The sequence below is a fragment of the Carassius gibelio genome, chromosome B12, assembly GCF_023724105.1.
Source record: "Carassius gibelio isolate Cgi1373 ecotype wild population from Czech Republic chromosome B12, carGib1.2-hapl.c, whole genome shotgun sequence".
NCBI lineage: Eukaryota > Metazoa > Chordata > Actinopteri > Cypriniformes > Cyprinidae > Carassius > Carassius gibelio.
This window is the reverse complement of record NC_068407.1, coordinates 17,049,971-17,062,200: the sequence shown is the minus strand read 5'-3', so window position 1 is coordinate 17,062,200 and position 12,230 is coordinate 17,049,971. Positions and strand designations below refer to the sequence as shown.

At 35.4% G+C, this 12,230-nt stretch overlaps 1 protein-coding gene across 1 annotated transcript in view; it reads left to right on the top strand.

Annotated features, from left to right (window-relative positions):
- Positions 1-9,615: 9,615 nt before the first annotated feature.
- Positions 9,616-12,230, top strand: part of LOC127969180 (AT-rich interactive domain-containing protein 5B-like) — a 103,193-nt gene continuing 100,578 nt past the window's right edge. The window contains exons 1-2 of the mRNA XM_052570962.1: positions 9,616-9,775; positions 10,035-10,289. Of these exons, the coding sequence (XP_052426922.1) occupies positions 9,755-9,775; positions 10,035-10,289 (276 nt within the window). The 5' untranslated portion in view covers positions 9,616-9,754. The remainder of the gene's footprint in view (positions 9,776-10,034; positions 10,290-12,230) is intronic.

Sequence of the window (12,230 nt, the reverse complement as noted above, 5' to 3'; positions counted from 1 at the left end):
AAGAGACAAAATAATCTTAAATAAAAAATAAACTGGCAATGTTATTTTATTTTTTATTTTATTTAATTTTGTTTTCAATGTATAAATATTTGAAAAAATATATTTTAAACAAAATAAAATTTGCTAAATATGATTAAAAAATATAATAGTAGCACTAACATGACACTGGTGTGTGCGCATACTGATAGAGAAAGATGTAATTGTAAAAATGGTACAAAATTTAAAATAAAATGTATGTATAAAATAAGTGTTTAAAATAAAACAAAAATACAATTCAGAAAAAAAAAAAAATAACAATCAATAAAATAAACACACAAACTGTAATTTTACTTACTCAAAAACTATTTAATACAAAATCACAGCTAGAGATAAACACGCTTTCATGAAATTGGATTCAAAACCTATATAATAGCTGTTGAGGTACAGGCCATAAACAAACTAGCCCCGGCCTGTATTCATGTGTTGCAAATGTACTGTTCATGTTCTAATCAGCGTTACGATCAGTCCCAGAATCACACCGTCGGCTGCCGGCAGAGACTCAGGAGAGCGGTTTGAAGCCTTTTCATGCGTGTTGCAACCATAGACTATGCATGTGAGTGGGTGTTTGTTCATGTCACAACCAGCGACGATAATGAGAAATATTTGCCTTTATCCAAACTGGTATTAGCAGCACCTCAAACGGACGAGGATAGACTGACATGAAACACGATAAGTACATGCAGTTCAATTGAATGTGAAATTTTACACTGCCTTTGATAACAAGTCCCAGCTCTGCTGGTTCCTCTGCTGTTTCAAGGCTCCCACATTTTGTTTAATCCATTCTGGGTGTGATAATGTTAAGGTTCCTATAATGCAAAGCAGCGTTTTGCCTCGGTGACAGATGAAACGCGTTGTATAACAGGCTGAATAATACATTTTTAATATCACTCCTTAAAGCATAGAAGCTCCATTGTAATGAGTTGCATTATTATATGCAGGAGTGTGAATTATGCAGAACCTTCAGTATTATTTGAACTGTATGGTAATGGCTGTATCCAGTGGCCTCAAGATTAGTGCATTCACCTTGTGCTCAGAACATGATAGTACTCGATCATTTGCAGCCGTATATTAAAAAATAAAACAACGCCTCCAATTAAGTTGCGTTTCAAAGCCTGGGCCTTAATGCAGTAATGCAGTAAAAGTCATTATGTGCCTGGATGATAGAAGGAAAGTGCTGCAGGAGGAACAGACATGGATATTGATCTAATATTATCAGCCCAGTGTCATATTCCCTAAGGCACAAATTGATGCTTGCCAGCAAACAGATTTCTTTTTTTTCAGAGTTGCACAGTGAACTCTGTGTTGAATGAAGGAGACTAGTATTTCAGAGATGTTTGTTCTTTGATTGATTGCTCTTACAGAAACAATTCACCAAAAATAAAGGTCATGCTTTCATTTCATTCCAAACTTGTAAGACCAATTCATTCAGTGGAGCACAAAAGGAGTCATTTTTGGGGGGCCATCAGTTGCTAAAAATTGACTACAAATACCATGAAGTGACTATTAAAAATGGTTATATGACTATATTTCATGCCTTCTCAAGTCATATGATGGTTGTGTTGTTGCTGAGATGTATTTTTCTGAAAGCTTTCCTGTTGTCACATAGCTCTCAAATCTCACGAAGGCTCAAGAATTTTCCCACTGGTTTTGACAACATTGGTTCTTGCACGTCTTGCGACTGATCGTGATGTGCAGTGTTTGAATGAATTGAATGCAAGCGTGAATACGATTTAAGAGATCTGAGATCTTATTCTCCACAGGGGAACAGTTGAATAACGGCTTACATTTTGGCCTGTTCCTCACTCAAAACTACTGTACTACTGGTTTTAGAAAACTAAAGGTGCAGCCACATTAGCAAAATTTCAGTCCATTGTCTGATATTCTCCACCAATAATTAGAAGTGGCCAAATTGTCTGCCCCTCAATATTTGACATTCCTGTTGCTGTTTGTTATGCTCCATTACCCCAGGTGTCACGGTTGACGCCGGACAGAGGGCGTGTCTGAAACTTGCCCTGACGCGACCATCATAGTGACGACAGACAACAACATCTAGTCCCTCTATTCTCTGGTGTTGCATGAATTTGATTGGCTAGCGTCTGTACTAGTGTATTTGCATAAGGTGAACTGATTGGCTGAAGCCTGCATAGGCGCTTGAAAATGTAAAAAGTTTTCGACTTATGTCACGAGCCACGCCATTTACGTGATGCAACGGACCCACAATTCAATTTGGCAACCCGTGACGTCACTCCATTCAAAGAAAAGTTAATGGTCAATCAAATAAAAAAGCGGGCTTTAATGGTTTCACCATTTTAACTGTGAAAATGCAAAGATGTAAGTAGCAAAACACTTTTGTTTTGTTTTTTGATGACTGTTTTACGATAGAAATGTTTAAGCGACAGACAATAATGTTTAGTGATGCAAACTACCCAACTTTTTTCTAGTTTTGAATTTACAATATAAGCTGTTATTTATGTAATTCATAGCTGAATTTGACAACATAATAAACATTAACACAGCATGTTCTACAGTTATACAAAAGTTTATATTATATCTATATTTTAAAAATAAAAAAATATTTTTGCAAATAGGTCAAATTGATTACAATGAGTTCTACATTGAAATAGTAACATTTCAATTAGCTAGTTTTATTAAATTAAAAATATTATCGAACATCACTGAACCCAGTGTTTAAGATATGAATCTGTGTGGCCAAATCTTTCTCTCACAAAATTCTAGATCGCATGAAATTCTATTGAAATGACTGGATTTTGCCCATGAAAAGGGTAATTAAGGGTAATTCACTTTAATGAATTTAATGCGGAAAAGAGCAGCATAAACATTCTGCTAAATTGCTCCTTTTGTTCTCAATGTAAAATTACATGGTGAAAAAATGATCAGGTTTGTAGTATCATGGGGATTACTAAATTATATTTATTTCTGGTTCCAAATATCTTCTTTACAAATAATTACCCCTCATTTTTTCCCAAATAGTTACAGCTTGCTAATATACAGTAGGTGCTATTAAACAACAGTGCATATTATAAAGCAAAACCTGAAAGGTGAATCCTCAAGAGCATATCTATGTGTTGTCAGTTCCGTTCAGTTACCGTGTGGCTCTATGCTGCTTTTGCACAATTCCCACTTTCCTAATTCAATGATTAAATGACTCATATAGTCACTGTTTTAATTTGTTGTCATGGTGAAATCTTCTCTAGGCCACTACATACAATACCAAAGGCATCATAGGAAAGTGGAAAAGGATTTGGCAATGACACAATTCAAATAACGGACATAAACATCTAAGAATAAAAAAGCCACAGTGCTTTTCTGAGAATCCCCCTTGTTGTTCTGCAAATTAAAGCCATTCATTCTCATGTTAATGATAGCCCTCTGTCAAGCTGAGCTGATGACTATTAGTTTCCACAGCCTTGCACCATTAACGAGAAAATATGTATGCTGCATTTTTGTATGTTTGCATTTGCCGGTCAGGTTCACACATTTGCTCAAGCAGGAGTAACCAGCTATGGTTTCTGAGAAACATGCAAATCAAATTATTTTTGAGCGCAGATGCAATCAGTGTTTGTGACATCCTATGGGAGATATTGCTTTGTTTTCCTGACAAAAGACACAGTGTAAAGGGAGCATGTGTTTTCCATTTTTACTGAATAAAGCTATAGTGTGCTTTCATCTAGCGAAGCACAATACACAAGCCATCAAAAATGTATGTTGTGATCTATCATGTGAAATTAGGCAAGGGTTTATGTGCTGAAACAATGCAGTTTTACTTAAAGGTGAAGTGTGATGTTTTTATTTATTTATTTATTTATTTTTTAAATACCTTCTGTCCAGACAGATATAAGTAAGCGATTCATAGGTTGATTCCCCTGAATAGTGTAAACACTGTGATTAACATGTCGCTTTGTTTGAGCTCCATAGCAACACATCAGATTGGCTCAACCAATAGCATAACTTTGGGGTGGGGCTATCCGTCTATTTGTCCAATGGCAGAGTTTGGAAACCTGTTTGAAAATGCTCATTTTTGCATTTGCATGTGGTGACTTTAGTGGCACTGAATGACACACTTTAGCTTTAACAAACAAGACATGGTTTTAAAAATTATAATTAAAGGAATAGTTCAACCCAAAATGAATATTTTATGAAAATTTTCCTCGGGCCATCCAGTATGTAAATGAAATTGTTTCCTCATCGGAACAGATTTGGATAAATTTAGCATTACATCACATGCTCATCAATGGATCATCTGAAGTGAAAAGTTCAGATGAGATGACTTTTTCACTGGAAAAAGCTATATTATGGATTGTGGCCGGAAGCAACAGTTTGAAGTTAAAATGCTTTAATGATTTGTTTGTTTGTTACAAACATGCAGCTTTTCGCTTCACAAGATGTTGATGGAATGGTGTGCATTACTTGTGGATTATTGTGATATTTTTATCAGTTTTTTGGACTTTCATTCTGACGGCACCCATTCACTTTATTGGATCCATGGCGAGAGAGTGATATAATGTGTAATTTATACAAACAAACAAATCTACTACATCTACTCATCATGGACGGCTTAAAGGTGAGTACATTTTCCTTTATACCAAAGCATAACCAAAAGTAGACTTCAGTTTGACTTAAATATAAAAAATGTTGGTTGCATTTGTAGAGGACAGGGATATTATTTGGAGTGAAATTGGGAGGGGGGGTGGGGTATCAGTTTAAATCTGAGCAAGAGGTGTTGGAAGAACGCAGCAATATTTGCTATTTTTAGGTGGGAACTCATATGTTGCTTTGTCTGGCTGGTGTCATCATCTCTGCCAGTTTCATATATCATCCTATTTACTGCTCGGTGTCTATGCATCCGAACAAGAGGGAGCAGATGGACCTGTAAAGATGACTGATAAACATTCCCTTTAACTGGAAATTGGTGCAATGAGATATTAGAGATATTCTGAATAAATAATAAGCATGACAAAAGCAAGCAGTTCGTTTGGTGATTATTTTAGTCTTTGATATCCCTGCACGTCATTCAGAACATGTGCTTTAAACATATGCTCATCTGTTTTTCAAGCCAGCATGTTGCAGCACACCTGATCACCTGTCTTTCTAAAACAGTATATGCTGTTGTCGAGGACAAAATATGGTTGGGATAATGTAATAATCCTGTGCTAGCTCTATTTTGATAATCTATAATGAATAAAAGTATTTGTGAATGAGTGTTTGTTAAGAAAATATAAAGTATCGCTAACTTTGTCAATTCTTTCATAGTTATTCTTTTTTTTCTTTTTACTGAACATACATGGGAAAAATTAAGACAAAAATAAATCTTAATAATATATAAATGGTATGAGAGAGATTTATCTTAATAGTTAGACACTTATTTTCGTATAGTGTTATTTATTTAATAAGAAATCATAATTAGCATATTTTTTTCCCCATGACTTGTTGGGCAATTTCAATACAAATTTAGTAAATCAGACAAACTCCGCTGTCATCTGTTCAAAACTGCTGAAAATTATACCATGGTAGTTATTAAAATATTTATATTTAATTTTGAACGTCAAAGGTGAAAGAAATTCAAGAATAATTTTGATACAAATAATACAAATAATTTGATACAAAAAATTTGATATAAATAAAACATGTTTTTTAAACAAACAAAAACAATCAATAAAATTAACTATATTCATTAAGATGTTTTTTTTACTATGTGGATACTATTTTTAAGGCATCATTTTTATTATATTTTATTTCAGCACAACTCTCTTAGGATCTCCTTACTTCTGATCGTCTTCTTATTCTTGCTTTACAATGGATCGCAGACTTATTAGTGCATTTTCGCCACCTATCTCTCAAGTGGGATAGGTGGCGGTAATGCACTTATAAATCTGCGATCTGCCGTAAAGCAAGAAGAAGAAGAAGACGTGTCACACACAGGCTGAAGAAAAAGCGCGAACACGCTTAGGACAGTTCTAACATTGTGGTGAATCAGAGGTAAGAAAACTACATAAATACTGTTTAGTTTCTTGCACAGACCGATTGTTTCATGTCTTTACACATCAATGTATCGTCCCAAGCCGCAGGGTTTAATTTGGCTATGTTTGTGTGTGTTTTTTTTTAGTCTCAAAGCCGTGATTCCGATTCACTTCCATTATGACTGACAGACTGCAACGGTTTGAATTAAAAATCTTTGTTTGAGTTCAACTGAAGAAACAAAGTCACCTACATTTTGGATGCCTTGGGGGTAAACAGATAAACATCTAATTTTCATTTTTGGATGAACTATCCCTTTAATAAATATAATTTAGGGGTGTCACGCCAAATGAAAACTTTTGCAGTGCTTCCAAAAAAAGTTAGATATTTGAACAATTCTGAGACAAAATATATCAAGTTTCTATATATGGATGAAAACAATTATTGCTGTTTACTCAAATAGACACTCAAATAGTACATATATGCCGGTTGTATTTATTAAAATTTGTATAATTTTATTTTGAATTTATAAAATTATGGGTGAGGTGAGCTCAATTCGTTTACTTCAATGGGCTGCAGTGTGTGATTTCTGCCACTGACAGCAGTCTTGAGTTTGTAGCAATTTGTCATTAATTTATATCTTGTCTCTAAAGGGAGGAAAAAAAGTGCTGATGCTGTTTTTGCTGCCCATCCTCCAAATTACTGACGGTAAGGTGAACAGCATTTCAATGCCTCGGAGCGATACTCGGAAATTACTATGCTTCTTATTCAAAACAGGTTCTGAAACCAAAGAGGATAATATATAATTACAGGCAATTTACTAAGAAGAACACTAGTGCATTTAGGAGTGAGTGAATGGCAAGGCATCTAAGTTGTCAGTTGTATTCAAATGTAGCTTGGAAGAACTGAAAATGAAATATATTTTCTGTCACATTGTTCTGAAAACAAATATGGGGATTAATACAGTGCTGAAGAGCGCATAGTCATGCAAAAATCTATTGACAGGCGAAGCAGCACATTGAGTCTCACAGTGCGAGAAATAGTGAATTCAATTTTTCCACAAGCTTTCAAACTGTAAATGTTCCTTGCAGCTCTGAGAGAAAGATTAGGCTATCAATCTGCTCTACTCATACTGTCAGCAAGCACGGGAAATCTATGCTGCAAAGCAGATACTGAAACACACAATCTGTGAGGCAAATTATTCTTAACATCCTAATCATCATTTATTACTACTGGGGCAATCAGGAAAGAGAACAGTATTTGAAAATAGCTTATAAAGAGTGAAATGACTATCCAAGATGGTAAACAGCTAAGAAAAGCAGAGACTGGGCTAAAATAACAAATAGGACACATACAGGCAGTATAAAAAACATATGTTTGGGCTTGACAGGAACTTGGTGAATCATTTAGTATTTAATCCATTTAGCAAAAAAAAAAAACACCCCTGTATTATGTTGTCTGTTATGGCTCTTATCCATGTTCTTTTATCTGATTGCGATCTGTGTTTGTACAGAGGCTGTCTTCGCCTCTCATGTCAATGTGTGTCACAGTGCAGTGGGATGATTGATGGTGTGCTTGAATGCACTTGCTATTACTGCTCACCATCTCAAATAAAGGAGTTTAATCATAGGCTGACATCACGTTTACAGCGCCGCTCTCCTCCAATCACAAGGAAGGTCGCATACTATCACACAGCTGCAATAAAATCTGCAGAGTAGAATGACTTTAATGCTGGCTGACGACCAATATCTCACTCATTCTAATCTAAGAGATTTAAGATGATGACAACATTTAACATAACCTTGATTACCAAGATGTGCAAATATATTATGTAATGATTAATAATTAATAATGTCATGAAACTTTGATTCGTGTTTAAAATTATATATATATATATATATATATATATATATATATATATATATATATATATATATATATACATACATACATATACACATATATATACATATATATATATATATATATATATTATACTCTTATTATATACACTTTCTAAAAAAAATAATTAATAAAATGACCAAACAATATTGTATTACACAATACCTATAATTCTACAATTATATAAGATATCTTTATATATCTACATACTAGACCAGCAAAATATTATTCTATTAGCCAGCAATATATATATGTATGTATGTGTGTGTGTGTGTGTGTAATTAATTATTAATGTGTATCTAATTATGCCTTAATTATTTACAATTAATTATTCATTGTTATCATTATTAATTTATTTATAATATATTTATAATTATTAACAACATTTAATAATTTTTCTAAATTATCAGCTATTTGCGTGGCCATACATTAAAATCATTTATCAAAATCCTGGGCACCTATATGTATTCTATTCATAGTTTCATCCAGTTCTGCAGAATAATAACCCCGCCCCCAAAACAAAATAATGTCTCATGATTCAGATTTACCAAATCACATTCGCCGCACATTGTCTACTCAGTTCATTTGGGTTAGGCTGTCATAAGAAGCATGAATGTGATCACATCCATAATCACCAGCTGCCCCTCGTGACTGAAGATAAAACATTGCATAAGACATAAAAATAGCTGACGTAAATGTTACATCCTGTAATTTAGGCCATATGCTACAACTTTTAAGGGCACAGCCATACATTATGAAATGAGGCAAATAACTACATGAGCAAAAACTCACGGGCACGTACATTAATGTTCATAAATAATATTCGGGTTTTTATCTGTATGACAGATCTAGCTTATATTTGCCTCCACGGTGTAAAAACTCGACAGCAATATCAAATCATCTCGATAAAAACAAACATTAGCGCGACTGAGCACTCCATCAAGAATCTGGTCGCTTTGTAAGACATTTGATTTCTCTTGGCAAACAATCGCGTTTCTTACCATGACATTTACTCGCCTAAAGCACACGACATGGGCGTAGTAAAGTTTTTTCGCACTACCCGTGAACGTGCTCAGATCACAGCGGCCATAATGGCAACAATTCAAAGGACGATTTGAGAATGTTTCCATTAGTCGCGTTTACACGCGCTTGATACATTTCAACAGCGTTTGGGATCATAGAAGACGCTTCTGGATCGTAACAATCCCGATCACATCCCGCCATACCCAGACTCTTTAACGCGCGTTAATGTTTCTGCATTATTAAAATGATTATATTAAATGATTATACAGTAAACGCATTAGAGATATAAAACGAAGAATCTCTGCAGGAAATGTTTCGGTACACTCATACAAACCTCCTTTACTCAGGTCCTGACAGATGCGGACCGGCGTTATCGCGCATATTCTCAAATACCGCCGTTTGTTTTGAGTCTAAAAAAAACGGTTAGTCTATAATCCGTGTTTGCATTTAGTGCATTTTCATAACCAGCGCCAGGTTTTGTCGAAAGAGGAGGTGGGATTTTATAAATCGACTTCGAGCGGCTGACATGCTGCACATGCACGAGGCTCGATTCGCATTCACGAATTTAATATGAATACGCGGTGGCCAAAAATGTAGGAAAATTATCGTAAGCGAAACAATAGAGGATGAAAAAATATTAGACATCAATCGCGGACATTTTAAGTGAGTTGATTTCGCACCGCGTCGGTTTCATATTGAAGGTCGTCGCGTTGATGCGTGCGTTGATATTTTGCTCTTCCAGGACCTGTGCCGATCCATTCAAGCCAACAAGTTTGGAGAGAATGTTTGAGTTTAATCAATTCAGAGCGACGAGATGGAGCCCAACTCACTCCTGGTAATATCAGCCACTCCGCTTTCATTTCTGCCTCTAATTAATTTATTGCGCGCGCGCATCTAGGCATACGATACGATAAGGAACCAATGGAAGAAACTTTAGGACTAAAGTTAATATTTTATTATTCATATTTCCATCTAAAGTGATTTATCATGTGATCAGCTGGAATTCGCTGCTCGCGTCTCCGATCCTGCGTTATATCAAATGTGTCTGTGTGTTGCTGAATATAAATATGGCATGTCTATTTGTGTTTCCGCAGTGGGTAGGCTCACCTTGTGGTTTACACGGACCTTACATTTTCTACAAGGCGTTTAGATTTCACCTTGAAGGCAAAGCGAGGATTCTGTCCCTGGGTGATTTTTTCTTGGTCAGATGTAAAGCAGGGGAACCCGTCTGCATAGCAGAGCTACAGCTCTTATGGGAGGAAAGGACAACCAAGCAACTTCTATCCAGCTCCAAACTTTATTTTCTCCCAGAAGATACCCCCCAGGGCAGAATTGTCACTCACGGAGAGGTAATTTCTCGTTTTCCTGCTTTCCACGAATGTTTATTGTGGTATGGATGAAATATGTGCTGTGAGCGGCTGTGCATCGCATTGCATCTATTCCGCTGTGTGATCACAAGACATCTAATGCATCCCGTTTAATAATAGACGTGCAGTCATAGTGGACCCTTGTGTTAATTTCGCCTCGGCTCATTTGCATACGAGCGTTTAGCGGTTGCATTCTAAACAGCGTGCGATGATGAGAATGATGCCATTGTGTGAAGTTGTCACATCAGTGTTTTGCTTGTTTCATCTGATATATACAATGGGCTAGTGCGGAAACTGATCGAGACAACTGAAGCGCCTCGCTGTGGCGTCGCGATCTGCTGATTGTTGATAAATATAGTGCTGCTTTTGATGAGACGCGTGGCTCAAGGCAAATATACACGCGAACGATCGATGTGAAGTGTACTGTTGCTGATCGTCGCTGATGATATACGGTGTATGCTGGAGAATATGGAAGCCAGACGTTTGAAGTGCGCGATGCGAACTATTATCAATAGGAATTGATTAATAACGGCGCGCTGATCGAGCAGCTGCGATGCCTTAAAGGGAGCGCGTGACATTTATGAAGGTTATTATGTCAAAGTGCTGCAGCCTCATTCCACATTACACACAAGCTGAAGATGTGTTTGCCCGATTAAAAAAAAAAAAAAAAAAAAAAAACCTTCTTTCTGGGGATTTAACCCTTTGATGTACTGAAACATTGTTCCTGTGTTTGTTTGTGCTGCTGTGCGTTTATGTACTAAGTAAGGTTTAAATGATTTTTGATTACTCCTATATCGTGTTATGTTGTAAAGCTGATTGTAACTACTTTGTAATACATTATTATATTAAAATTATATATAATTACGTCTGATGATACTATATAATTATTAATAATAAAATAATAATAATTATATATGATATCTGTAGGATGATCTCTTTATATAGCTATTTCTAACAGATCTGACCATTAAAATGATTTTGTTGGTTTGAAAGCTAATGTAGTCAGGTTGAGTCAGTCATAAATATTATAGATTTTTTTTTTTTACTGATGTTTTTTCAGTAGCTAATATTCAAAACCAATTGACATTTTTACTGACTTAAATTTTTTATATAATAAATGTTAATATTATAATAATAATAAAATGTGATATTGCAGGGTGTAATTTTTATATATACCTCATCTGACCATTAAAATGATTTTGTTTGTGAAATTTAATGTAGACAGGTTGAGTCAGTGATAAAAATTACAGATTGTTTTTTTTTATGATAATGATAACTATTTTAATATTTGTATGTGTCCAGTAGCTAATATTCATAACCGACAGTTTTACCGACATTCACTAAATGATTTATGCAAACAACACAATAAAGCAATTAAAATCTATTTTACCATTGAACATAGTAATTTTCTGTTAAACACAGTGGTGCTGATCTTGTAGTTGATTTATTTCTGTGCTTTTATTTTCTTTACAGTGTAGAGAGTGTAAAGCATTCCCATCCATTGTGCTCTAGCAGTTGTGTTGCAATTGCTGTTTTAACAAAGCAGCACAGCTGCGGTCTTACATGGGTAATGTAACAAGGTCTGTACCTGTTTTATCTTGCACTGCTCATGTAATCACCGATCCCAAATACAAAAAGACAATCTGCTGTATGTGAACCTCCACTGTTCTACTGTCCTCCCCCCGGGGAGTGGAGGATCAAATAGCCTTTTCAAAATAATCAACAGGTTCTGTGTGAAGCCCTGTCGAAATGTCAAGGTTACTTTGCCGAATTATTATCAATATTAGGTGGAAACATAAACTGTTGCCAGCATTGACCTTGAAAACCTGTTGTTTACACAGTGTAACGAGGTGTTATTGAGGAAAAGCATTAGTCTTAATGCACTGTTTGTTCAGTTGATCAGAGCGCTGTCCTCTTTCCAAC